Source organism: Cryptomeria japonica, chromosome 6 (assembly GCF_030272615.1).
Source record: "Cryptomeria japonica chromosome 6, Sugi_1.0, whole genome shotgun sequence".
In the NCBI taxonomy this organism is placed as follows: Eukaryota; Viridiplantae; Streptophyta; class Pinopsida; order Cupressales; family Cupressaceae; genus Cryptomeria; species Cryptomeria japonica.
The window spans coordinates 440,290,426-440,318,054 of record NC_081410.1 but is presented as its reverse complement, the minus strand read 5'-3'; the positions used below and the strand labels follow the sequence as shown (position 1 = coordinate 440,318,054).

Sequence of the window (27,629 nt, the reverse complement as noted above, 5' to 3'; positions counted from 1 at the left end):
CAACAACATAACATCGCTTAACTTCCAATACCTTGATGAGCTGCTCCGCCGCTTCCGAAAAATATTCAGCTCCGAAACGCCACCTGTTTCTTCTGCTGTAATAAAAACCCTTGTATTTCTTTTTCCCCCATAAAAATCCCCCAAACACTCGAATTTTTCTCTTCAGTTGTGTGTTGATTTCGTTTATTTATAGAGCGGATCGTCGCCTGCGCCGCGGTTCCATCGAGCGTATTTTTTTGAGAGTTCTCGGAGCCGGCCTTTCAAATTCTATTCTTTTCCTAGGGTTTTTTTTGGTTTTTTGTTTTTCTGGCCGTTATGTCGCAGGTTCATGTCGAATCGCTTCCATTGGGTGCCGCAAGCAGCAATAATGGCAGCGTGAATAATAATTCTTCTGGTGTGGGGGCCGCTGCAAGTAATGGCAACAATAACAATAACATGGTGGTGCCAGGGGTGTCACTGTACGTGGGGGAATTAGAGCCTAGTGTAAATGAGGCACAGCTTTACGAGCTTTTCAAGCCGTGGGGGAATGTACAGTCTATTAGAGTGTGCAGGGACATGATCTCGCGTCGTTCTCTTGGCTACGCGTATGTCAATTTTAGCACACATCAAGAAGGTATGTATGTATATATGTATGTGTAGATTCATCTCTGGCTTTTGAATTCAATTGAATGTGCATTGGACTGTTTGTGTTTTTTATTTTTTATTTTTTTTGGTTTTTGGGGTTTTCTTTTCTTCTCAGGGTTTAGTTATATCAATTCTTGTCAATTTCTAAAAAAAGCTTTTTCTTTTGTGGGATTTGCAATTGGCAGTTTTTCTTTCCCTGGATGACAGTGGTAGTGATTTTAAACTGTTACATTGCGTTAGATTAAATGAAGGTGTTTGTTTTACAAATTTCTGCTTTCATTAAACTTTTCTTGAAGAGCTTTATCACGCCTTTTTTATGTATTTGGTGATTTCGTATGATTTGTCTGCTTATAGTTCTAATATCTTTCTTGTTGTATTTTTTTTAAACGGTTTAGCGTTCCTTTCTTCTATTTCGAAGTCCTGGCTTTTTTATTTTGGGTTGAAAAATTGAACAATGTTGTCCTGTCCGTGACCACCTGTTGGAGTATTTTTTTGTTTTATCTTATTTTTAACGGTTGGTAGAATTCGTCCGTTTGAAATTCTTTATTGTCCTTTTCTCCGAGTTCAATAAAATTTCGGGGTAAATTTCATTCAGGTTTAGGGCTTTGATCGAATTAACTTTTTACAAATCTATTACTTGGTTTTTTGGAATCTTCGTTTAATCATCTGGGGGCGCTTGAGGCCTGTGCAATATGCATATTGTCATACGCAATTTTGCTTATGAATTTCAATTTTGAGGGTTTTTTAGCACTGTCCCAGTAATGCTGCATTGTCAGATAATGAAAAATCTGTTTGTTATCATCTGACAATGCAGCATAAAGGGGACAATTCTGCATAATTCTCAAAAGTGTTATTCTTAAACAAAAAGACTTAGGACAATTATTTTGAGGGTTTTGCAGAACTGGCCTCATGGTGCTGCATTGTCGGTGAACAACAAACAGAATCCATCAATGCAATTTTCTATTTTATATCTCTGGTCTTTTGGCAAATTCTAATTAAATGTTTGACACATTCTGTTTTTCTTGCTTTTTTGTGCGCTTTTTGAGATAATTCCTGTATATAGTGTTTCTTTGAATCTTTCCTTTTCCTTCTGCTCCTTGTTGCAATTTGCATTGCCATTTTGGGACTCTTTGAAACAATTATTGCATCACATAATTAGAAAACGCATTGCATGGTTTTATCATTTATGCTCTCATCTTCCTTGGTGCATTTGAATTTTTTTTTTATGGTGGTATTACATTTTTATTTTGGAATATTTGTGACCTATACATGGGGTTTTCCTTTTCTGACATTTTGGATCTAAACACCCATCTATATGGACAAATCTCCTTTACAAATTTTATGGGCTTTTACAAAAAATGGGCCTTTTGAACAATTAAGTATCGTCCAATCCTTATTATAATGTTCATGAAAATTATATGGACAAATCTCCTTTACAAATTTTATGGGCTTTTACGAAAAAAAGGCCTTTTGAACAATTAAGTATCGTCCAATCCTTATTATAATGTTCACAGATTAATGCAAGATTCTGCTAATTTTGATTCCATTGCCATCTGGCATTGCTGTTCTTATTTTCCTTTGTGTATGACAATGTCAAATCTTTTATTTTTCCATCTACCCTTTTTGGTGTAATTCTCATAGCGGCCTGCATGTTGTGTTGTTTTTATGAAATGGACTTTGTTGGGTTTTTGCAATACAACTTTTGCATGATGCAACATTAAACATTGAAATTGCAAAGGTAAAACCCAAGGTAATTTTCAATCTTCAGAAATCTGTTTTCTCTAGAAATCGGTTTAACTTATGTTTCATTGAATATGGTACCAACCTTATTGAAGTTTCTTGTTTAAATTCTTTACTAAGTGCCATACAAAGGATCATGTTGGGTTAATCCTCTAGACTAGAAAACTGATGGTTGTTTGATTTCATTTCAAATAGAAAGATTTTTTGTGTGAATTGCCAATTCTTGGGTTGCTTAGACATAAGGTTACAAATATCAAATATGTGTTTGCAGGATTGTGTTTTCTTTTACAATTGAAGTCATAATATTGTACTGAATCTGGGATGAAGTTGGTTGTTTCTTTATCCCCACATTGGTGAAAGTATTTTTCTCCATCCCAAAAACAACTTGACTTATAAAATTTGCTAGCTATCGCTGGGATAGCTTCCCTATCATTCATTTATATTACTAGAAAAATCTTATAGCTATAAAACATACATCAAAGTTCATAGATTGTTCAAATCTAGTAGGACAAAAATGAACCTAGACACAAGACCAAAAGAACGCAGTGATCCATTAGTCAGACCTATCTGCATGATAATAAACTCAATGGGCCATGTCAGATGGCAATGGTTCCAGAATAAGATGGTTTGCTTGTCCTAGCTTTTTCATCTATCTCTCAGTCAGCACGTACGACTGGCACTTTGGAAGTGATGGACAAAGTCCACTCATTTCCTCAAGAAGTTTCTGGAAAGATGCTATCTTGTCTATCCGTTTATGTTCTGCCACACTGCCCCATCCATTAGAGAGCTAATTTAGTGACAGAACTGCTGTTGTCTTGCAGTTATATATTCTGCAATTGTAGCGGGCCCACAAATATGCTGATTGCATGGACCTCATCATTTTCTAATTTCTACAAATTAACAGCTAATTGATTATAGAATGAGGGGTCTTGAGGCTCAAGCGAATTGGTACATTGAGGGCCTTGTGGCACTTACCTCTAATTTTCATCACTGTTTATTGACTCTACTTCTATGTTCATTTGCTCCATTGGAGCTCTTAACGAACACCAAAACTCAAAGTGTCATACCAAGATAAGTTGATGATGGATAAAGGTGATGAAGTTTATACAGAGGCCTTAATTTTTAATTTTAGTTACAGCAAATTTTTCATTAATAGCAGAGGGATTAACTAATTTTTCACTTGCTCTAATGGAGCTGTTAACCAACACCAAAACTCAAAAAGTGTCAAACCAATTTAAGTTGATAACTGATAAAGGTGATGGAATTTATACAGAGGTCTTTGAATTCATTGTAATGATTTTTAATTTTAGTAACAGCAAAAAAATTATTAATAACAGAGGCATTAACTCAAGATACTTATTTGGCGTTTTTGTGGATTAGAATCCCTACATTTTGGTAGTTTTCTGTATCAGAATCCCCATATCAAGTCTTAAAACAAGATACCTTCAAGTGGCCTTACAGGTCCGCTACAGAGATCTTTAAATCGATAAATTAATTCTGTTGCATGTTTCACCAAGCGTAAACTAATAAAATTTAAACTATATACATGAAACTGTCTAAAGCTATAAAACAGAAAATTCTACCTAACAATTCTTTTAAGAAAATTTCAGTGTAGCCAGACACACCCAGCCCCTCCTCGGTTGTGCGTACTGCCATACTCGATACAGATACGGCTTGGATATTCATTGGATACTGTATCCACACATGCCCAAGAAACACTAATTTTCCAGCTATGTCAGATACTGTGTGATTTAGTTTTTAAAAAGTTTGATGTGAGCTTTCCTAAACTTGATTTAAAAAATTTCATTCTTGCAATTTATATTTTGTTTTTTTTGTTTATTTATGAATTTTTTATTTAAAGTTTAGATTATTGATTTTTCAGTTCTTTACATAAAGTTTTATAATACATTTAGATATTTTTCTTTTTTAAGTTATATTCAAATTTTACTTTATTTTAATTTAGATTTTAATAGCATAATTGTCAATTTAATTATATGCCCTAATTTGTATTTTTTTGTATATTGTAAATTGTTAAATCAACTTATAATTATTTATGTAGCAATTATGTGCCTATTTTGCTTTTGAAGTAATGAAAATATCCTCTAACTTAGAAAACTGTGTTAAATATGTGTATTTGTTTCTTATGAATGCTGTATCCTGTTGTATCTGTATTAGGGGTCTTACAAAATGGTTGCATCTGTATCCGTGTCCAGGCAACTTTGGATAATTTAGTTGGGGATATCTTTGGGACCCTCACCTGACAATTTAAAAATACAGTGTACATATACAGCTGAGTTGCCAGAACATAACTATGGTAATAGAAATAAGAGCAAATAACAGCCATAACCAGACAAAGCTCTTCATCACCCTGAGGGCAGAGACAGCCCCCAAGGACCAGAAAGCTCCCATGGACTAGACTGCACCAACAGTCTAACCATGAACTATGCTGTAATAGCAAGCCAATCTGCCCAACCAAAAAATTACTATTTTGACCCCAAGGTCCCCCTTATTATGGGTCATCATGAGGCCAACCAATACTTTGCCAACATCCATACTGTGCACACACAATGAGCAACTTTCTATAAAGACCTAAACTACTTAGAACCCTCTCCAAAACACACTAATGTTTGAAGAGGTATAGACTGGCTGCTAGAACCAGTGTTCAACATCAAATTTCACTATCTAAGGGATGAAATCTGCCAATTTTTCCACAAAATCTCTTCCGAGAGGAGCTTTAGATCTTGGTGCTTCTGTCAGCCCCATCCCTTCTTCAATAAGACTGCTTTCACAAACTCGAGTCTAAAGAAGTTGGAGCAGAGCAATTAAATAATGAAACTAATCTGCTATCTATTACTATGCCTTTCCTATACGGGCTGTGAGGCTTTCCTGCATTGTTTTTTGGAGTCCATGACACCTGCCTGCATAAGAACCAGCCACAAGCACCACCTACAGCCAAAGCTGAACAACAATCCAAGGTCAAATCATTGCCAATATTGCACAAACAGTTTAAACTGGTGACGTATCTAACAACAAACAACAACCATTTCAATTAATAATTAACAGGGCTTTGCATGCCCCAACATTAGACTTACATAGAGAAATGAAAGTTGGTGCAAGGACATAATTACTCTTACCTTTGACACCAAATCTTCTAGAATAATTAAAGAAGAATGATTACAGGGCATGAGCTAAACAGTCTCTCCAAAGGTGCAAAAATTATGGAGGCATATATCTGAGGTCATGATCAATGCCAACCAAAAAATGAAGCATATATCTTCACCCTTGCCACGGTAGCATCCATTAGCATTCTGTCATTTAACACATGCTTCCAAGCACACATCCAGTTTACATTTCCATGGCTGCGAAATCTAACAGGGGAAGTTTTGCCATCAGGGCATTCTCTACTATTGCTTTGCATCATTTCGGAGATATACCAACTGCGAGTGCCTTGTAGTTGGTGATTTTATTTCTCAGCTCTTCTTTATTCCCTCACAATTGGATTGATATTATTAAAAATATTGGGGACAGATTGGTGAGCCCAGTTTTTCAATACTGGCTCTTATGCCTATGGTGGCTGCATACCTCTCCACACTGTCTTATCTACTTTTAATCTAACATGTAGGTTTCCGAAGTTTGGATTTTAATATGCTTAGCCCACAGAGAATTGACCACTTCAAAGAGATCACTTTCTTGGATTGTCTTAGTCTGTATCAGGTTACATGATTTTCTCCTTAAGATAAAGAGATCTTCTGCTTGGGAGAGCAGCTTATCAATAATAATTCTAAGCGGTTGACAAAAGGATCACCCCAATCCATCAATTTTGTTAAACCCACAGGAAACCCCAAATGTCTTATGAGATGAGGGGAAACAAACAGAGAGCTCTCACTTCTAGAAGCAGTGCTATCTGAGGACAAAGTTTTCCACGCCCTTTATGGACTGCAAACAGAGCTACTTCTCTGAAACCAAGGAATTTACTAGTTCTTATCACAAATATTTCCCTTTTGTTTATAATGATAACCTTTGTAAAAACTCAAAACAGTATTTCTGCCACCAGTGCTCCTGCCATCCTTTGAAATACCCCCCACTTGAGCTTCTGTAAAGTCAACTCGCTGTTCTCTTTTGTTTATAATGATAACCTTTGTAAAAGCATTATTTCTGCCACCAGTCCTCCTGTCATCCTTTGAAATACGCCCCACTTGAGCTTCTGTAAAGTCAACTCACTGCCCCTCTCAGAAGGTTTCTTGCTAGTTGCTATTTTGTTCCAAATCTTTGATTGCCCCTGAAACATTATTCTCAATTCTGGTTAAGTCTCTTCTCAATTGGTAATTAGTCATTCTCTGCTCAACATTAGAACAGTTGTGCTTTCTAGAAGGGAAGCCATACATCCTAATGATAAAGGAGGTAAAGTAGCAGAAATAGGGGCCATAAGTATGCTAGTTTAAGGAAAATTTAAAATAGAAAAAGTAGAATATTATGATTTTCTGAGTTATAAGAGGAAAGACACAAGGATTGGCTACTGTGATGAAAAAGTGTTGGTGTGGGCAGGCAACATGGCCTTGTCCTCACCCATGTGGGAGAGTTAAGGAGGAAATGTAAGCTCATTTTCCTTTTCTCTTTCCTCTGCCTGGAGGCTTTCTCATATGGTATGGCTTGGACTCCAAAGATTATAATATTACAGCATTAGTTTCAAAAAGTGATCAGAGAAAATCAAATTTCAAGTTCCAAATGTCTTTTTTTTAAAGATGGGTAAATGTTTTGACCCGGAGCTATGAACCAGTGAGGTCACTAACGGGGGACCTCATCCATACTTAAACATTCAACAATAGCACCCTAGTGGGGTTCGAACCTTGATGGCAAGAACAACAACACCACAACTTAACCATCACATCATGCCAATGCTGGCAAGTTCCTAATGTCTTTTCAACACAAGATTGAAATCATGTTTATGTCAATTACGAAATGAAGGCTAGGGCTCATCACATTTGGTAATTGATTCTTACTATTGGTTGTATCATATGATTTATTAGGGTAGACACAAGGAAGCTTAGAAGCAAAGACCAGCTTAATTGTGCAGTATGATCATTTGGCCTTTCATCTTTTGTAAGCCTCTTAAGCAGACAAAGAAATCTTGTTGCAGTTCTTGACTGTCGTTGGTGGTGATCTCCAGCATAACCTGCATTTCTGAGGCTTCCTAATCTAGGAGATGTGATACATAGTTATTTTCTCTCTTGGAATGTTGGTAACTTCAAATCCTTGAAATTGCTTACAAATCACTCAAAGTGCTTCTATAAGTTTTCACAATTTGCAATTTTCAGGATTACTGCATACTGGTTGAAGGTATTTCACCAAGATTGAAGAGTCAATTTATAATCCAGATTCCAAACAGGGGTCAGGTTTTTGTTTGTGCTGCTGGAGACTTAATGAGAGTGGTCTTACTAACACATTGAGGCCCTATTATAGGTACAGAGTACTGAACTATGAAAAAAGGTAGCCTAAAGGTGTAACGAATGTTGTTAACTTAGTTGGACCTATAAGAATAAGTACAAATCAAGTGTACAATTTCCAACATCCTTTAGTTCTCCATGGACTGAGTTATCTTTGGAGGTGCTATATGTGTCTATTTTACCATTTGTTCTTTGTGGTGGTGGGAGGGGGGGAACGTTTACTGTCCATTAATTGGCTTGCAAAAGGTTGTAGATTTTGTCTGCTCTTGTGCATATGATTACATTGATTTAGATATGAGATTAGTAACTGAATTAATTTATAGAAAATGGTGCTCTTACATCTCTATTGTCATAAAATAGTATGTGTATTGCTAATGTCATTTTTTGCCACATTGGCCTTATCCCAGATGGTATTGTCATAAATAATCCAACCATAGTTGGAAAGCTCTGATTGGATAAACACACACAAAAAATAGAAGCTAATGCATTAGGTAACATACAAGTCTATTCTGCTCATCAACTTAACATAATTCATGTCCTGTTACCCTCAAACCGATAAATAACCTCAAACTGATAAACTATGATTTCACATCAGGATTTGCGATTTGGAGACTTTTTCACTGGAATCAGTGAGCTTTTTACAAGACTTGGCTGAGAGTTGATGAGTATTTACAAGACTTGATTGAGATGCAGTTATACCCGGGGACGCTTTTCCCCTATTTTTTGAGGTGTTTCAGAAAAAGGGACGGCCTGAGGATGAGGGGGTGGCAGGAAATGTCCGGGGAAACGTTTCCGAAAATCGGAAACGGCAGGCATGCACAGGGGGGATGGCCGGCTTTCCTTGGGACCGGTGGGGACATCCAAGACATCCTTCGACTGTCCCAGGGATGGCCAGATGTCCCCCCTTAGCCTGACTCTTTTTTTCAAAAAAAAAAAAACTCAACAAAAAAACATTTCTTAAACAATAGATGATTGAATTTGGAAAACAAGTGAATTATATGTTTGATTTAATAGATATTACATAAAATATGAACAATACTGTCCAATTATTTAGGAATTAGAAGTTATATTAGTAAATACACTACATGGCTTTTTAGAATATAACTATCAGAACCATGGAATCCATCAATCCAAACGCAAGCTCCAGTTTCATTTCCGTGTCTAGAATTTAATGCCAATTGACAACATCAGGCCTGATGTTGTCCACAAGAGTGTTGTCCTCTAGATGTCTGCAGGGACCCAGATCATGGCTGCTAATATCAAAATTTACTGATGGAAAATTGATCTGCTATCTTTTCATCTTTAATCTTGAACTGCTGGAAATGGTTAAATATATTGGTATTATATAATTTATGTTATCCTTGTAAACTCCATGCTATATCTGGTAAACACAAAACTGCAATCAAGAGAGGGAATGAATTTTTCGCTACAATGCTCTAGTGTATGAATTTCATCTCTCATTTTCACTCAATTGCTATGCATAATGTATATGATGAATGATTTTAATTTTAGATATATCAATGTGATATTGTTATCATGTGAATATATTTGAAATTTGAAATTTCCCTATATATTTGAAATTTCCCCTGTATTTTATATAGCTGTCCCCTCTACCATCCCTGTTGTCCCCTAAAATGGCAAAAAAAAAATTCATCTTGAAAACCTGTCCCCCCATCTTGGAAACTTGGGGTAACATAGTTGAGATGTGATTAGCAATTGACAGAGATTCGATGTGTCAGTTGTCTCGGTGAAGCCTAATTTTGGACTTGTGAGTTATGCTGAGTTTCGGTGATTCCATGTGAGTCCTCTACTATGGAATCCAACCATGCATTGTTGGTGTAATTTTGTGTCAGAGGCCTACCCCTAGTTGGATGGATTCCTTTGCTCATGAATTAACTTGCATAATTCTTCCTTCTTTCAATGTGAGTATTATATTGCTAATTAGATTCCGTTCTTCCAACAGATCGAGATGTTCTAAGTTTGAGTTTACTAGAATGCTAGAGCTCTTATAGGAAAGTGCAATGCAAAGTATTGTAAACAAATCCCATAATTAATGTAAGCACTTACTGTTATTGCAAAAAAATTTATTAAGCGCATTGTATTTGCTTATATATTTCTGGAGATTTCAGACCAGCATTAAGAAGAATCCAGGAATGAATTCCTTTCAATTGTCGTCTTTTATCTTTGAAAGTTTAAACCATCCATCGTTGCTGGATTTGTTAGACTTCTAACCCTTCCATCATCCCTTGTAGAGTGTATTAGGAAACAATATCTCATTTCATGCCAAATGTGGTATGGCAGCTCAGATTCAATAATATTTAACAAGCTAAAGAGGAATTGTAGACTTGTTACTCAGCAAAAACATGCTAATAACTTAGCAAAAAGTTGATTTTGTTAAGAAAAATTATACTAGTGAGTACATGGCCATTTAGGAAGAGAATTGAAATTTTGGTCCTTTCTTTGTGTGCACTTATCAATTTGAATTTTTAGGGCTTGTTGCAGGACCTAACATACATTGAAATGGTAAAACTGCAAGCCAAACAATGTCAAATTTCAAAAATTTTATGTGAAATTGAATTTTTTTAATGATTTTCTTTCTATTTACAATTTTTTCTTGGATCTAATTTTGTTAATTGTGAAAATAAATTTTCATGTTTTCTTGCTTTTTGGCTCTTTAGGCTCAACAATTGAAGAATTCCACAAGCATTTTCACGTAAATTTGTAAATTTTGCCGGATTTGTTTAAGGCCCCCATGTAAAATTTAAAACCCGAAATTAAAACTTGTGCCCATCTATTCTCGTAAGTCTTGAGAGATCGATAAGTGCTGATTCAGAAATTCAATAATTAATATTTATAATATGAAGAATGCCAACAAAGTCTGAAAAAGGGATTAAATGACAATATACTAAAATTAATTTAAAGTTTTGTTTAGTCAAAGTCAAAGGGCATATGAAGGGTTATGACTATAGTTAAACTCACAGAGTATTCGTAAACTAAAAGAAAAAACTCGTCAACGATCTTTTGAAAAACTCATGATTTTCATGAAAAGCTCACTCGAAGAGTGTAAATTTGTGTGTTTTTACCTAATGTTAAAATTTTAATATTGTTTTAAAACATTTTTATGTACAAAAAGCATCAAACACCTAATTTCACTCCTAAGTGGTAAAATTGTGAAATGGCATGTACTATGAAGGTTTTTGTGGTTTCAAAGACCTTAATTTGGGCTTGGTGGAGGCGGCCCCGAATCTTGTGAGGGGCATTGCCCCTCAACCTCGCTAGGGCCATTGCCCCCAACTCCCACGAGAGGTGTTGCCTCTTGACCCCAACTCCCACGAGGGGTGTTGCCAAATCCCCAAGAGGTTGCTGCTCCTCAACTCTGTTGGGGGCATTGCCCACAATTTCCCATGTGGGGTGCTGCCCCTCAACCCCACCGGGGGCATTGCCCCTTAACCCTGTTAGGGTTTATGATATGCGTTAAACTCTAAGGGCATTGCCAAATGATGGAAAACAATAATATGTTTTACAAATTTTGCTATGTTACCCTGAGTTTCTGGGACGGGGGTACGTGTTTCTGGGATGGCAGAATTTATGGGGATGTCCCCTTGGAGTCCCCTGTCCCCTGCCCCCTGTCCACGGGACGTCCCCGGGTAACGTAGAAATTTTGTAATATATGTTTTTAAGAATATTTTTAATTATTTATGTATTTTAAAATGTTTGATAAATATGTCGAGTTTTTCTTTGAGTTATTGTGGAGTCCCGATTTTTTAAAAGTTTTTCCTTGATTTATCTTGGGAAGCACTACTCATGAAACATGGGTCAATGAGTTTGACTTGAAAACTACACCGTTGAATCTTGATAGTAATATCATAATTTGACTTGCTGTGGAAAATATCTTCTACTTATCAATTTTGGGCTTGCCGAGTAACTGCCAAGTCCAAATTTTACAACTATGGTTATGACTATTGGAGAAAAAAGATATATAAGGAAATCCAAAAGGAAGGAAGGATCATCATTGAATACATTTTCTAACCACATATTACTCCTTGTGAACCATGAACTGTGGTTCAGCAGTCTGAGGACAAAATCCCTCAAGGTCTGCAATTAGAGGACAGAAACCCCTAATTGTAGAGACATTTCTAAGCCATTCCATTGAAGACAAATCACTGCAGAAAATATACTGTTTTACCAACTGTTGGAAAGAGACCATTTGGTCACTCTAAAACTATTTTCTGAGTATTAAATCTGATTTACAGGATTAATTATTAGCAGAAATTTCTGAACCACAAGGATTTTATGTTTATACTAATTGTGAAAATTATTATAATTGTGAGTTAGGGTTTATGCTATTTAAAGCAAATTAAGGAAAAACATAAAGTGACATTACAGTTTGACCCGTGAGTGGTTTAAGCAATGTTACAAGACTCAGTCTCACCTTGGACTTGGCAAGCTGATTTTGACTTGGACTTGGACTTGGACTTGGACTCGACACATGGAATCAGCAAATTGAAAAACCCAAGAAATTTAGAAGTTTTAAAAGATTTTAAACTTGTTTCATGCACTCTTTAGTAAATATAAAATAAACCTTAAAGACATAATAACCTCGTCAAATAGAAGCTACTTTGATCACATATATAAGTATACATTGATCACAGGAGTATAAACACAAAATTTAGTTGAAGGAAATAACACATTTAGATATATAAATTTGTCAAATGTATATAATACTCATAGAATATGAAATCCATGGCATCAGAATTTCCAAACGAATATTAAAACAAAAGTTAGAAGTCTATGGCTCAGAGGAGTTTGCATCACTCGACGCTCTTGTGCGAGCATCTAAGATAGGTCTTAGGTGATAATGGAGCTATGATATTTGTTTGTGTCTCAGTCACACCCACACCAACATCCAAGGTGTGCTCTATCCTCCTTTGCCATGGCTATTGCCTCTGCCTCTGCCTCTTTATCCATGTAGTCAACCCAATCAAGGTCCTCATCACTAAAGATAGGATCCTTAGCCTCAGTGAACCAATCTGATTGTGGATCAGCCTCCTCTAGTGTGATGGATGATAAGTCACTGCCCAAAATTTATTTGTGATAAAGGTGAAGGTTGTAATGAACATAAACTAAATTGATCAACCTTTGCACCGACAATCTATTGCACTTCTTGGAGTGTATGTGTTCAAACATACTCCAATTGTGTTCACAACCTAAAGCATTGCATGGCTGGCTCAATACTTGAACTGTATTATACTTAAGATTTGGTACATTAGCACCAAATCATTCCCACCTTGCATCTGAGATGAGAAAAAAAATCTCATTGTTCAACTTTAGGATTCAATAGTTAATAATAATATAAAAAAGGAAAGTTTTTAATTTATAGACTTAAATTATTGCCATAATAGAACTTCGATGGAATTTCAACTGAGTTGCCTTGCATATTTCTTGTGCAAAGAGATCTCCTTGTGAAATGTAAAGATCTTGATCACAGTGACTATCTGTGCTTGAACACTTGAATTAGGCATCATTCGCTCTATGATTGTGCTGAGCCCACTCAGAACCTCCTCATCCGTCTTGAAATCAGGGAGGAATGGGAATGCTGAATTTAGGAAATAAGTATTTGGGTGTAAGGGCTTGTGAAGCCAGAGGTGCCATTGTCTATCATAGATTTTCCAAATAAGGTGATTTGTATCCTCACTCTCGCAATAAATGGATCTAATTGCCTTCTTGGCCTTACCCATACCCTCATATATGTAGCTTGTTGCAGGCTTCTCCCTATGAGCAACTCATAGTAAAACGACTAAAGGCTTTGTGAAGTGCAGTTTTTGTGAAATATTAACATGAGTAAGGGTGAACAAAAATAAGCAAATAAAATAAAAATGTGAATAAAAACATAATGTAGAATTAGATTTTCCTGTACTATCTTCGTGGTCAGTGCTCATAATTTTTTGTTATCTCCACACATGTTTAGATCCATGGAATCTTGGAAAGATCCTCCAATATGAGGTCAAGGTAATGAGCAACGCAAGGAGTCCAAAATAATGATTGGTGCCTATCCATGAGTAGTCTACTTGCAACAACATGATGTGCTGCATTATCTGTATTTGCTTGCACCATATTCTTTTCATTCATCTCAGTTGACAAATGAATTCAATATTTTTTGTGTTTTTTTAGCACAAGTAGATTTTATGAATATTGTACCACGTGAAGAAGAAACAAAATCAAAGATTCAATAAAGCATAAATTTTATTTCTTAATCACTAAATCAATACATTTCAGGAAGTACAATTAGTTGAGGAAGAAACATGAAAATTTAGTAATGTCTACTTTTTCTATCTCTTTAACCATTAGTCATGATGGTGCAACCTTCTTCATTCATATCTCTTATTGCTCCTTTATAGTGGTTTTCACATCAGCCACCTTTTGTGACAAAATAGTGCCCTTTATCTCATCATCATCAAGGGCTTTGAACCTTAGCTCCACAAATAGTAATGACATTGACCATGTTTTGCCAATAAGGAGACCTAACACAAATAAATAAAATAAAATAAGTATTATAAAATGTAGTTTAAATTTGAATTCGACACACCTCTAAATATAAAAATTCAAGAGATAAAGAATCAAGTTATATATTTTAAAACAGAAAAAAGAATCGCTTGGCCGGATGGAATGAATGGTGCAATAGAATCAGAACCATAAGTCTACAATTGCACTTTTAGTTACATTATATTTATCTTTGTTCCAGTCTGCACTCAAATGACGACTGGAAATCTAGAGTAGTGCATGCAAAATATATGAATCTAACCTAGATGCACAAACTCTAGGCCCAATGCTAACATTGTCACTAGCACTAGCACTAGCACTAGCAACACTCAAAGGTGGAGGAAATAGAGGAATGAAAGAAGGCTCTCTAGTTCCACCAATGGCTGCTATCTTCTCTCTTTGCCCCTTTTTAAGTTCTTTTTGCTGCTCAACAGACTTAATACATAACCTCATTAGACACTTTTGGGCATGGATTAACATCTCTGCATGGTATATGTGTAAGATGGTATTTTAATTTGTCATTGTAATAAAAACAAGCTACCTATTCTTTCTTTTGTCTAGGGATACCATGTTTCCAAAGGGTCCCTTCTAATTGGTGTTGGGACACTGCGAATTGTGACAAAGACAATTTATAAATATAAAGAATGCAGCAATAACATATAAATAGATAAAAAATTACATTTTTGGTTTATAATTAAACTAATATAAAAATTCTAGGGTTTGCAACTATAAAACTAATTTTTTGGGGTCTGCTCAACAAAAATATCAAACATACGTAGGGTTCGTTCTTTGTCCACTAAAACAAAAATAAAAAAATGGTGAGCTCTTCCCAATCCTTTGTTAACTCCTCTAGATGCTCTATGAGTAGCTACCTTCCCAATTGTGTTTCAACCACAGATTTTTGTTCTATAACCTTGCTGGTTTCCTTTCATTGCAATTCAATTTTGGCTCAAAACTCTCTTTTTTGCTTCTCCTTTGACTTGAAAATGAAATGAAGTTGCTTTTAAGGTGTAGGTGACATATATAAGACACACATTTTATTTAATTAAATTGTACAAATCTCAACCTTTTATATCCAAAAATTGGGTACCAGGCTTCAAGTCATTTTCTTTCTGTATGCAGCAACAGGTTGAGATTTATGTCAATTGTATGATGTAGTTCTCGAGAAAATCTTTGCATGCTTGAATAATTCTAAATTTTGCTATTTGATTGCATTTTTTTTTGTGTATAATTGCTCTCTTGAGCCTTGGATGTGAGAATGCAAGTGGTTTCTGGTGTGATTATTCAAACTTGGACAGGTTCTTTTAGCTCACAACTCACATTTTTGAAAATTTACTTTTTTAGAAGATGCAGCCAAATTGATTTTTTTTTAATCTTTGCGGATTATAGAGCAGTGTCTTGAAATGTGACTACTTTTTTTTGGGTATTGGCATGGGTATATTGTATTGCAGCTTCTAGGGTTTTGGAGATGCTCAATTTCACTCCTGTGAATGGGAAGCCCATTCGAATAATGTTTTCCCATCGAGATCCCAGTATTCGCAAAAGCGGAACTGCAAACATATTTATTAAGGTAAATAACTTGAAATTTTATTTTTATATGTGAGTGATTCAATGCTTAAATAATTGTTCAAAAGAACTAAATGGAGATCTGTTGGTTTTTATTTTGCTAGAATTTAGATAAAGGGATAGATAACAAAGCCCTTCTTGAGACATTCTCAGCGTTTGGTCCAATTTTATCATGTAAAGTTGCAACTGATGGGTCGGGGCAATCCAAAGGGTATGGATTTGTTCAATTTGAACAAGAGGAAGCTGCACAAAATGCAATAGACAAGTTGAATGGCATGCTGATTAATGACAAGCAGGTCTATGTTGGTCCATTTGTGCGAAGGCAGGAGAGAGAGCAAACGAATGGAGGAGCAAAGTTTTGTAATGTTTATGTTAAGAATATATCAGAGTCAGTAACAGATGAGGATTTGAGAAAAAAGTTTGCTGAGTATGGAACAATCACAAGTGCAGTAGTGATGAGGGATGCAGAGGGGAAGTCAAAGTGCTTTGGATTTGTCAACTTTGAAAATCCAGATGATGCAGCAAAAGCTGTTGAGAATTTAAATGGTAAGAAATTTGATGACAAGGAGTGGTATGTTGGAAGAGCCCAAAAAAAGTACGAGAGAGAGGCTGAATTAAGAGCAAGATTTGAACAGTTACGGAAAGAACGGATTGAAAAATTTCAGGGAGGTAATCTCTATGTGAAGAATTTGGATGATAGCATTGATGATGACAAGCTGAAGGAATTATTTTCTGAGTATGGGACTATAACATCTTGCAAGGTAAGATAATGTTAGAACTTAGCATTTATTGTGCAACTGATTTTATGCTTTAGGTTTTTAATGTGTGTTAGTATGATGCCTCAGTCAATATGGTTGGTTTAAACTTGTGGCTACTAAGGATTCAATTTGGGCAATGTCTATGCAGCTATCAGAATGCACCTGATGTGTTTTCCAAAATTATTAGCATCTTGGCTTTTTGAAACAAGCTATCTCTCTATTAAAATATCATGTACATTGTTTAGTGACATACATGCTTGTGTATTAGGGGCTATGATTTGTCTGCTTTTCATTATTTCACTTTGCCATCTTGAAAAGAGGCAAGAGTTTGTACCTTCTTATTAATTTGTTGGATGATACAGATATTTGTTCCAGGGAACTGAGAAAATTTCTTTTGATATAAATTTTCAGGTAATGCGTGATCCTCAGGGTCAGAGTAGAGGTTCAGGCTTTGTGGCATTCACATCCTCAGAGGATGCAAACCGAGCTGTAAGAATGAAACGTTCGTTTATGTATTGTTGCAGGGCACTGGATATTGTTTTTTTGTGTAGACAGTGTATTGATTCAGAAGCCCTGATTTTTTATTTGTACAGGTTATAGCACTGAATAGTAAGATTGTAGTCAGCAAACCTCTGTATGTTGCCCCAGCTGAGCGAAAAGAGGAGAGAAAAGCAAGAATGCAGGTAGTGATTTTCATTATTTTCTTGCTGGCTGTATCATGGCTATTTGAAACATATAAGATCTTTGTATGGAGTTTTGAAGTAAATAAATGTTCCAATCAGTTCTAAGGATTCCAAGGTTGATTGTTTGGAATTTGGATCTTGTACTAACTGCAGATGTGTATGCTGTATGATATTTGACATTTGTGCTTGATGGAAAGGGAATACACAATTGAATCTGATTTATTTAGTAAGTAATGTGGTTACGGTGTTCAATGAAGTAGTATTTTTATCTTCTCATGAAGTCGTATTCTTGCATCTTAATCTCTAATAAATATACATGGTCAGTGGGCGGTAGGTTTTAATGAGTGTAAATGTGATTTTTGGAGATGTCAAAATTATTTCCTGATTTTGGGGAGAGTGAGTGGGATGTCAGATATTTTTTCTAGATTTTGGGGATGTTAGTTAAAATGATATATTAAAATTAATTACAAAAAGCAGTAGAAGAAGTTGTATTTATCGTTTGTGCAAACAATATGAATAAACAAAGCTGAACTTTATACAACATTCAACAATTTGACATTCAATTGACTGAAATATATACATAATATAATCATTCCTCAAGTTTAAGATACAAAATGCAATGGCTTATCTAATTCATTGTTTGATGTGAATGTTGTTGTAGACTTATAATGGGAGTTGCTAGACTCCTCTAGCAAATTAATATTGGGCCCCGAGTTATCCTGTATATGCACAGTTTGATCCTCAAGAATCTGTGTCTGCTTTCACTCTACATCCAACCATTCTTGCACTCAACCGTCTTGCATTCCATTAGATGTAAGGTATTGTGTATAGACATCTTTTAAGGCATTCTGTATAGGCAGTAGGTACAATCTTTTTTGCTTTCTTAAAGGCAAGGCAATTCCTTTTGCTAGAGTGGATGAATTTGTATGTAGGCTAGCTCTTTTCAGTAGTGGAAGCACTACAAACATGTGATAATAGCTAAATAGCCAACGCATTTATAAATGATGGAGACCATAAAATTGCTGCTAACTCCTTGAGCTATATGTAAAAGTCATCTTATCCATCTTTGCCAATGTAGCTTGAGTTCATCAAATCTGGTCCACTCGCATTAGATCAATCTGATTTCATGAAGCCTCTATACCTCCATCTCATGTATGAGGAGAAGCCTACTGGTCATCTACACAAGCTTGTTAGCATAAGGCGGCATTAGCCTTGCAATCCTAAGCCATTCATAAGTCACCATGTTCTTTGGAAAGTGTTCCCTAGGACATTAGAGGAAAATATTAAATATTTGTACTTTATGGCTATTTGTAATTGCATTTCCAAGTGGTGGACATGAAGAGGTGACAAATATAAATAAAATGGATAAAATACACTCCTTCCCACGTCCATAATGAGACATGAAGGATCATGCATAAGGAGATCAAGTTTGGGAGGAGAAAAGGTGTCCATTTGGGGTTCTGAACAGTCACTGCAAGCTTTGGAGCACTTGAATTGTGTAAAGACTAAGTGGCTTTGGATTTGGTGTCCATGAGGAGTTGCTTGAAGAGTTATTTTTTTTTTTTATGTCTATTGGCTATTCATTCTCCAAGGCATGGGTTTTTGCAATTGGTTTTGGCCCCTTGTTTTGGGAAAACAGCAGTGATTTTTTCGTCTCCCATTTGGCTATAAAAGGGAGCCAAGGCATAGTTGTTTAATCATCAGTTGGTCATTGTTTCCAAGTAGTTCCGGGATCATTTGGAGAAGTGTATTATTGTGGTGTTCTCTCTTTTGAAGAGTAATGATATACTTGCCCTCGTTCTCTAGTGAAGTTTTTTTCCCAAAAGGGTTTCTCCATGTAAATATGGTGTCTCTTTTGGTATGGTTGATTTTATATTTATGTTGAATGGTGCAATCACATGTTCATTTCAGATTTAATTTCATATTTGGTAATCTTTTCAGATTTGTAATCACATAAAGAAGTTAATGTTGCAAGCTTTCTTCACCTTGTTTCTCAACAAAGCCAATTGGGATGCAATGCATAGGTGTCCATGTGCAAGGAAGTGTTGAGCTTCTGCCGCCTTTGTTGAGTGATGCGCTAAATGTACTCATTGTAGAATTGTAAAGTGGCCTTCATTTGTTCAAGTATGCTATTGATGTGCTTGTAGATCTCCCCAAGTTTGGAGTGTCAAAAAGTCCTCATATTTGATCATTGTGAAAACTAGAGTTACAATGGAAGTTATGTATTTTGTGTTTGACCAAAAAATGTTGTTCATCACCTCCTTTGCCTTCAACATTTGAGTTGTCTCTGACGTGGTTCATTGATTCCACTCTTGTCATGGTCACTAGTTGCATGGCCCTTGCAACTCAAACATACCCTCCACTAGAATAAATTAGGATGCATATTGGTTTTGAAAGTTTTAATAAAATCATAAGTCATTTCTTAGAGGAGTACCAAAATAGTGAATGTGAAGTCTGGTGATTGTAAATAAACATTTGTGAATCTCTTGCTTTGGCTACTATTACTTTGATTATAAATTATCACATGTGACTGTGATATTGATGATTGGACATTGTCTAATGTCTATCCATCCCTCAGATAATTCCACACCCACTGGAGATCTATTTGGCCTTTATTTCTTCCATTAGAACATTTATCTTGGAATACTTCTTATCCAATATTACTAGTAGTCTTACGTTTTGTATCCTCAAATGTCACACATGAGGGCCTTGCTTCTGCAACCTTGAATATGGTCTCCTTAAAATAAGGAGAGTGAGCAATGTGGAATCAAATGCCATTTGGCAAAGAACAAGTCTTTTATGGCTTGATGTACCTCATCGTTGGCTTGCACATGGCAAAGTTTCAAGTGGATTGTTTATGCTCATGGGAGATGGGTTCTTGTGAACCACTAGATGAAACATGAGTATATATGATTTGCACCACAGAAGTAGATGTCTTTAAAACATCGTAATATATTCAGATTATCTTTTCTTAGTAGGGTTCATGACATTAATTTGATTACAACTTTGACCAAAATTTTTCTTGATATATCACCAGTAATATCTTAATAATTTTTATATATTTTTAATGCTATATAAACATCAGACTCAGACCTGTAATTTTTTGATCATTCTTCAATAGAACTTTTACAAACAGTTTATGCACCTTAAACAGTTAGGTGGTAGTTAAGATTTCCAGCTGCCATTATTGAAGGTTAGTTAGGTCTGTTGCCAAGAGACAACAATGATAAATTTTGTTGTTATTTAAAAAATGATCATAATTATTTATGTACCATGCAGTCTCTGGACTTGTCTCCAGGATGGGTGGACCAAGGGTTTAGATTTGGCGACACCAAATGGATCTTCATGGTAGTTTTATCATTATGCACCTTGCAAAGCAACTTGCAGCCTTGCTCAATGCTTTGAAACTTTGATAGTGATTTGGAGTCAGCCTGAGGTGTATGTATTGTTGTTTTGGGGTGCTTAGAGTGTGGATCAGGCCCATAAACTTTTGGGGTTAGTGTTGGGGGTATGGACATCAAGAAAAATGTCTTATTTAAAAAAACTGCTTTTTGGAGGTCTTTTATGCAGGGGATGGCTAGCAAATCTTGGAGATGCTTGACTAAACATCTCCGACAGCTCAGATGTCTTGGGGATCTCTCCTACCTGTTTGGTGGTGGTTGAGGGACGGTGATGGGATGTTTCTCAACCATCCACAAGTCTTGTGGACATCCCCATCGCTAGAAAATACGTTTTTCTTGTGGGTTATGTCTGAGTGGACCACAAATTATCTTAGTTGTGAAGACAATTGGTATAATCAGGTTCAAAAACCCTGTGAATAGGGAGCATGACTATTATTGTTATCACTGATTTTGACTGTCGCCATTGATAACAGCAAATGCTGTGTCATTATTTATGATTTGTGAGCATAGTCGTTACAACACAAAACTGTCAAATTCTTATGCTATTCTTTGACTTGTCATTATAATTACACCAAAGGTGTTAGTGCTGTTGTCTACTTGCTATTGTTTCTACTTATCAATGGATACTATTTTCATTATTTCATTTGTAGCTGTGGATGATGTGATATCCATGGAGATTGTTGTCATTATAATTGTCTTTTGACATAACCATGATTCTGTGATCTTTACCTTTTTTTATGATCACTAATCTGTAGCATTTTATCATTACCGTGATCTGTATCATTCTTGAACACTACAGTATTCAGTAGCATCGTTAATAGTACGGTGATTAATTAATATGGACATGTGTGTGCTAACTGCTTAATTAATGTGTATCTTCATATGTGTGCTAAGTGCTTATGATTTGCCGTCTTAGAAAAGTATGTTCTTGAAATGTTTTAGTTTCAGAATAAATCGAAAGTGCTCTTTCAGGAACTGTGCTATGGAAGTTTTGAACTAATGTTCTTATCAAACCTTGAGAATAGCAGTTTAATGTTGTAATTGAGTTCTCATTTTTTGGTTTCTTACCAGGCTCAATTTGCTGTTCGGAATCCAGTTGGCATGCAACCAGCTGTGGCAACTAGTATGCCTATGTATCCTCCAGCAAGTCCCGCACTTGGGCAACAGATATTCTATGGCCAGGGACCACCTCAATTGATTCCTCCACAGGTGCTCGTTTGTACTCTTCAAGTTTTCTCTGGCTAATATGTTATGTTATATAGATATTTATGCCTCATGTAATATTTCGGCCTGTGTTTATTCTATTTCTTGATACCTGGGTTTCATACAATAGTAAAACTCAACTTATTCTCTGTGTTTTTTTTACATTTTTACATTTTTGCATTTTTGCATTTTATTCTATTTCTTGATACTTGGGTTTCATACAATAGTAAAATTCAACTTTGCATTCTTTTTCTGCTTTCAAATTAACCAAGATACACAATTAAGATATTAGCATCTGAAGTGCTTTACTGAATTGGATTTTTTTTATGAAGGTGAAAGTAATTGATATAACCATTTTGTTATTATAAACAGTTCAGATACTGCACTGATATGGTCCTTGATACATTTTTAATCTAGTGGTTTGATATGCTGTGCCTAGCCTCAATGCAATCATGTGTCTTATTGTTTTTTGTTAGTGTTAACCATTTTGATGCCTGCTGATCGAATCAAAACTTTTAGTGTTATTTACTCAAATTTGTGAATGTAATGTCCTGAATTCTCTTGCAAGCTGTAATTGACTACTGACCACAGGCACATCAAAAGGAACCTTGTCTTATGGCTGTAGCTGGTTCAAATATAATATTCAGCATGCATTAGAAACCTAGTTTAGTTGATATTAATCTTTCCTCACTAGTTGCAATTCCCTTAGAATGCCAAGCACTATTTTTATTTAAAATCAATCTTCACAAAGCTGCGTATAATATAAGACAAGGAAGATGGCCAAACATGAAATTAGTATGGACCCCTTACAAATTGGAATAGCAGCACAAGACAAGAATATGACAGAACTTGTATTTTATGGCAGCTCCGACACAAGTGGTGTACACTTAAAAATGTTAACAGCAAAGCTGCATGGACATGGATACAGATATGGCCATTTTTAAACCCCTAATATGGATATAGATGGATATGACATTCATAAAAACACATACAACACAATTTTCTGTGTTATTAGAGGAGATTTTGATTACTTTAAAAGCAACATAGACACATAATTGCTACATAAATAATTATAAGTTGATTTAACAATTTACAATATACAATAAATTATACAAAGCAGTACCTATAATTAAATTAACAATAATGCCATTAAAAATCTGAATTTAGATACTTAAATATTAATTAAAAAAGGAAAATATCTAAATATATTTAAAATTTAAATATAAAGAACTAGATAAACAATAATAATCATAACTTAAAAATAAAATCTCACAAAAAAAACAGAATAATGAAATAAAAATCAAATCAGAGTATCTGACACGGCTTGAAAATTAGTGTTTTTTTGGCTCTTGTGGATACAGTATCCAACGAGTATCTGTGCTGTATCCGTATTAGATTTGGTGGTACGTATCTGGCTTCCCTAGCTAAAGGGCAAACTCAAACCTCCTTCAAATAAGTTACGGTTCACAAAAAGACAGAACTTGCAGATGTCAGAGATTGTCTACTAGTATTTTATAGCATTAGTAATCTCTCAACTTTTTATCAAGGCCTGTTGCCTATTCAAGAACACTGACAAAAAAATAATATTATGCCATCAAAAGTTACAGCTATCTCTCAAATGATAGACAATGCTTCAAGTAGCAGCCAGATTGTTGTTAATCATTATGCTGATGGATATAAAGCAACAAAGTATTGCTGATATGGAGTGTTTATTTTAGGGATAAATATATCGCTGCAAGCAATCTAAGTTACAGATTTTAATTCTTTGTCTTACAGACACACAAAGTCATCGTACCACATGGTTATCATATCCAGCACTTATTTAATAATCAGAAACTGAGATAATTAAATATATTTTGATTTGCAAATTGCTCTGTGCAATTAACTCTTAAAATATCAAATATAATATTCAATATAGTTATAACAAAGGTTTCAGAATGACATAAATTTGTCTGTTTCATGATGCTCATGCAATCTTTGGGTGAGATTGCCCAAATTTGAATAAGTGGTTTTCATCCACTAATTTTAAATCCAGTCATATCACAGTTCAATAATATAACACTAGCAATGTGATTGGAGTTGAAAGAACTCATTTGTGTATAGGGAGTAACGTCCTAAATTGAAGAAGATTGGCAAGAAATAAGTATTGCAGAACAAGGGGAGAAAGTGTAGGATAGTTTGATAAGTGGTGTTTGTAAGTATGATTTTTGTATTACGTTGATTCTTCCGTAATCAAGATTTTAATCACTCTACTTGTGGAAGTTCACAAATATTACTGTACTGATTGGCCCATTCCACTTATATCTCAGTGATGTCCCCTTTTTGAAATGGGATTGTAATAATACTAATAAATTGAAATATAAAAAAAATAAAAAATATAATATAATATAATAATAAAATGTGAAATTAAAGTTTAACTTTATTAAGGTCAAGGGGCATGTGAGGAATCACGACTGTTGAAGGGAAAAAGATATATGAGGGATACCAGGAGAAGGGGGAAATATACAAATTATACACCTTTTATTATCTGATTATTATGAAGAGTACTCATGAGTTGCATGACTACTCTGATTTCTCACTGTATTGCCTGCATGATACTTTCACCAAAGGGAGTCGGCGGGATTTTGCTTTTTGCTCCACCCAACATTGATTATCAACCTGAACTAGCATGGTAAAATCTACCAATCCTTGACAAGGCACAGGAACCTATGGAAAGTCATTCCTGAAAAGTCATTGCAAACCCCATTCCTGAAAAGTCATTGCAAACCCCTCCTGATAATTGATATACATGCTGAAGTATTATGGAGGCTTGTGTGCTATTGGAATAGGCCAAGAGATCAGCAGATTAATTTGCTTCACAATTGCAATTGGCAAAGGAAAATCCTGACTTAAACCATTGCCATCAGAAGGCATTCCATCATTGCAATTGATTTTGTTTTATTCTGTTATCTCTGGGTAGAAGATCAACGAGGCTCCAAATAAAGTTCATGCCTTGTCGTTGGTAATAGGATGTGCTCCACAAAGACTGGGCCGCCTCTGAAAGTTTCATCAATGTTTAATTTCATAATCCTGCGCCAGGGTGACCATTGTATTTGTTTCCCTCTTTACTCTTTGTTCAGTAGATATATATTAATAGGTGGTAAATGATATATTAATATCATTATTATTATATACACATTAATAATCTTTGACATGGGAATGAAAATAATTGCTTCTTGTCCTCTGAAAAATCAAAATAAATATTGTTGAATAGAGGGACCAAAAATTATTGTTTCTTGTCTACAAAGAACTAAAATAAAATAAAAAATTGTTGAATGTACTATTCTATATCTTATGGTGCATTTAGTCATTATTGTCTCGATCATTGTTTGGATCTCTCCAAATTTACTTTATAGAGCTTCTTGATTGATATTCTATTTGTTGCAGCCTTCTGGTTATGGTTATCAGCAACAGTTTGTACCTGGAATGAGGCCAGGAGGAGCACAGCTGCAAAATTTTATTGTTCCTTTAATTCGACAAGGCCAGCAAGGCCAGCGTCCAGGTGCAAGAAGAGCACCATTGCAACAGCAGCACCACCCTCAACCACAGTTTCAGCAACAAGTAAACAGCTTTACAAATTGTGTAAACACTGGTTTTCTCTTTAAAGCAAGTTATGGCAAAGTTGTCTTCGTGTGCTGAAAATTCCACTGATATTACTCGAGTTGAAAAAGTAATAAAGTTTTTTTATTTTGTCAGATGATTCCTAGAGGGGGTCGTATGATGCGATACCCACCAGTGAGGAATGTTCCTGAGGGTTCTTTACCAGGAATCACTGGAGGCATGCTGCCTGTCCCTTATGACATGGGGGGCGTTCCTGTACCCATGGCTGATCCAGTGATTTCACAAGGCTTGCCTACTGGAACATTGGCTTCAGCTCTTGCAAATGCAAGCAACGAGCAACAAAGAACGGTATATACTATATTTTTGAATTATTTTTTGAAAGCCATCCGCTGGGACCAATTCTCTATACAATTGCTGTAATGCATATTTTAATTGGTTAGGTCCGCACTAAGTTCCTCAAGCATATCATTAATTTTTTTGTTTTGCCTAATGCTACTTTTTGTCTGTTCATTAATTACTGAAGGTTTTCTGGGTTTCTCAGATGCTTGGAGAAAGCTTATATCCGTTAGTGGATCATTTAGAACATGATCATGCAGCTAAAGTTACTGGTATGCTTTTGGAAATGGATCAGACTGAGGTGTTACACTTGCTTGAATCTCCAGAGGCCTTGAAATCTAAGGTTGCAGAAGCTATGGAGGTCTTGCGCAATGTGTCTCAACAGACTACTGGGCCAGCTGAGGAGCTTGCAGCGTTATCCTTGAATGATCCTATAGTCAACTGAAGAAACGATCATTGTCTGGAAATTTCTGTTCATCTGTTAGTACCTTTCTAACACTTAGAGCTTGCAATTTAAGTATTTTTGAGGGTGACAGGTGGAGGGTTTTCAACATCATTTTCTTTAGCATTGCTGTAGAGAGCTACACAAGTTTGTTTGGGTGCCTGCAGTGGAAATGCTTGATATGTTTAAATTTCATGACTCAGAAGCCTCGGGTGCATTTCATAGAAGCTTACACATTGATAAATTAACTCAGAAACTTTCAAACTGCTTCAATAAACTTTATGAAATACTGAAATACTGTTTCCTTCTAAGTGTTCTTGGTTGTTTATTGCTTTTGTGCTTGCTTCTCTTTTATGTTATTAGTTGCTTTGAATTGGTTTGAAGTTTTGATGTAAGGATGTTAATTTAGCTCTTTTTTTCTGATTACCCTGTGATGGTAATTTCACATTCAAGTTTTGGAAGTAAATGCGATCAGCTGTTTTATGTAGTTTGGCAAAAATTTTTTTTTTTTGTAGTTTCTTGTACATGATAGGTATTTAAATTTTTAACTATTTAGTTCTTACATATCTCCCATCATTTATCCAGTAATGGTTTATTGGAAGCTGGTGTCTATGGTGTGGAGTGAGTGGTTCTTTGGTTACAGTTGAGTTAACCATGATATTTTAAATGGTCTAGACTCTACCTAACCGCTGTTCTGATCAATATCAGAATGGCTATATATTATTTCGTTGTTTCCTATCTGCCAGAAACATTATGGTGATTAACATATGGGAAAACCTTCATCTCCTTTGTCAATATTGGTTAAGTGCGATTGACATTTTTACGTTTAACTTTAAACCTTACAGAATTTGGCTTTTTATGGTTGGGTTTATTACAAGTTTCGCCTATTTCTACTGACAGTATATGGATCATTATTGGCAGTCGTTGCTTGGAAATATTCCCATTCCCATTCCATTTGCAATATTTCTTTATTGACTTCTGTTCTCATGTTGTGTCAGATGCTAGCTTGAACTCATTTCTGTTTCTTTGGTAACTTCAGTATCTCTGTTGTAATGCCCACTTGTTTATTCTGTTTCTCTGTTTCTGTTTCTTTTTATCTTGCACAATTTTGAGACACGTTTGGCAGAAGAGTATGTCCATCTTTTTGCTCAACCACTGAAAATGTCATCTATTCCATGGTGTCATAAATGACAAATCACACAAAAGTCCCAACAATGCCCAAACTTGCGAAAAGAATAAGAAACATCACTGACTATTCCAAGCTTGTAAAGAATATTGATCTCATTTAGCGT

General features: G+C 35.4%; 1 protein-coding gene across 2 annotated transcripts; it reads left to right on the top strand.

Annotated features, from left to right (window-relative positions):
• LOC131037534 (polyadenylate-binding protein 2) lies at positions 1–26,648 on the top strand. Of its 2 annotated transcripts, none has more exons than XM_057969709.2 (9): positions 1–613; positions 15,800–15,918; positions 16,019–16,675; positions 17,084–17,161; positions 17,266–17,355; positions 21,828–21,965; positions 25,386–25,580; positions 25,695–25,907; positions 26,101–26,648. In XM_057969709.2, exons 1-9 carry the CDS (start codon positions 316–318, stop codon positions 26,338–26,340), a joined length of 2,028 nt encoding a protein of 675 aa, XP_057825692.2. In that variant the 5' UTR covers positions 1–315; the 3' UTR covers positions 26,341–26,648. The 2 variants fall into 2 exon arrangements, with proteins under 2 accessions (XP_057825692.2, XP_057825694.2); XM_057969711.2 differs by having other exon boundaries at positions 4–613; positions 25,386–25,559.
• Positions 26,649–27,629: the final 981 nt, after the last annotated feature.

Bases quoted from the DNA above. Each gene is read 5' to 3' on its own strand.
- LOC131037534 (XM_057969709.2), top strand. From the start codon at position 316: ATGTCGCAGGTTCATGTCGAATCGCTTCCATTGGGTGCCGCAAGCAGC. The intron at 614-15,799 runs GTATGTATGTAT...ATTGTATTGCAG, and splicing joins TTTTAGCACACATCAAGAAG to CTTCTAGGGTTTTGGAGATG. The intron at 25,581-25,694 runs GTAAACACTGGT...TTATTTTGTCAG, and splicing joins TAAACAGCTTTACAAATTGT to ATGATTCCTAGAGGGGGTCG.